At 57.8% G+C, this 1567-nt stretch overlaps 1 protein-coding gene across 1 annotated transcript; it reads left to right on the forward strand.

Annotated features, from left to right (window-relative positions):
- Positions 1 to 6: 6 nt before the first annotated feature.
- On the forward strand, positions 7 to 772 carry LOC102243430 (polyadenylate-binding protein 1-like 2). The gene has a single exon (XM_005863898.1). The coding sequence runs from the start codon at positions 48 to 50 to the stop codon at positions 648 to 650; it is 603 nt and encodes a 200-aa protein (XP_005863960.1). The 5' UTR covers positions 7 to 47; the 3' UTR covers positions 651 to 772.
- Positions 773 to 1567: the final 795 nt, after the last annotated feature.

Below are 1567 nucleotides of genomic sequence, written 5' to 3' on the forward strand. Positions count from 1 at the left end.
CAAACGCAGAGAGGGGCGGGAGTTCCGAGGAGAACCCGGACTTTCCTATGGCCTCACTGTACGTGGGAGACCTGCACCCTGAGGTGACAGAGGCAATGCTGTACGAGAAGTTCAGCCCGGCAGGGCCTATCCTCTCAATCCGCATTTGCAGAGACAAGATCACCCGCCGCTCCTTGGGCTACGCATATGTCAACTACCAGCAACCGGTGGACGCCAAGCGGGCCCTGGAGACCCTGAACTTTGATGTCATCAAGGGCAGGCCAGTGCGCATCATGTGGTCCCAGCGGGACCCTTCGCTGCGCAAGAGCGGGGTGGGCAACGTCTTCATCAAGAACCTGGGCAAGGCCATCGACAACAAGGCGCTGTACAACATCTTCTCGGCGTTTGGCAACATCCTCTCTTGCAAAGTGGCCTGCGACGAAAAGGGGCCCAAGGGCTACGGGTTCGTGCACTTCCAGAAGCAGGAATCCGCCGAGCTGGCCATTGATACGATGAACGGCATGTTCCTGAACTACCGCAAAATTTTCGTTGGGAGATTCAAGTCCCATAAGGAACGAGAAGCTGAAAGAGGAGCTTGGGCCAGGCAGTCCACCAGTGCTCACGTCAAGGATTTCGAGGACGACACCGACGAGGAGGCCACCTTCCGATGAAGACATCCCAGGAGCAAGTCATCCAGCAGAGCCAAACTTTGCCTCCCACCCGGTTTACAGTCCCCTCTCTGCCCCCCTAACCCACCAGCAGTGTATTGTATTGAGAGTGCAGCTCCGTGCTTCCCCCCTATCTCCTCTCTCTCTCCCTCTCCTCTCTTTCTCCCTCCCTCTCTCTCCTGTCTCTCCCTCTCCCTCTCTCCCTCTTCTCTCTCCCTCTCCCTCTCTCTTCTCCCCCCTATCTCCTCTCTCTCTCCCTCTCCTCTCTTTCTCCCTCCCTCTCTCTCCTGTCTCTCCCTCTCCCTCTCTCCTGTCTCTCCCTCTCCCTTTCCCCATCTCTCTCCCTCTCTCTCCCTCCCTCTTCTCCTTTCTCTCCCTCCCTATCCTCTCTCCCTCCCTCTCTCCTGTCTCTCTCTCCCTCTCCCCCCCCTCTCTCTCTCTCCTCTCTCTCCCTCTGTCCTCTCTCTCTCCATCTCCTTCTCTCCTCTCTCTCCCTCTCACCTCTCTCTCCCCCCTCTCTTCTCCCTCTCCCCTCTCTCTCCCTCTCTCCTCTCTCTCCCTCTGTCCTCTCTCTCTCTCCATCTCTCCTTCTCTCCTCTCTCTCCCTCTCACCTCTCTCTCTTTCTCCCTCTCTCCTCTCTCTCCCTCTGTCCTCTCTCTCTCCACCTCTCCTTCTCTCCTTTCTCTTTCTCCCTCTCACCTCTCTCCCCTCTCCTCTCTCTCTCCCTCTCCCTCTCTCCTTTCTCTCTCTCCTTCACTCTCTCTCTTTCACTCTCCCTCTCCTCTCTCTCCCTCCTTCTCTCCTCTTCCTCCCACTCTCCTCTCTCTCTCCCTCTCCTCTCTCTCTCCCCCCTCTCTCTCCTCCCTCCCCTTTCACCCTCTCTCTTCTTCATTCTTTCCTCCCCCCCCCCCCCCCCCAG

This window comes from Myotis brandtii, unplaced genomic scaffold, assembly GCF_000412655.1.
Source record: "Myotis brandtii unplaced genomic scaffold, ASM41265v1 scaffold1816, whole genome shotgun sequence".
Taxonomy (NCBI): domain Eukaryota; kingdom Metazoa; phylum Chordata; class Mammalia; order Chiroptera; family Vespertilionidae; genus Myotis; species Myotis brandtii.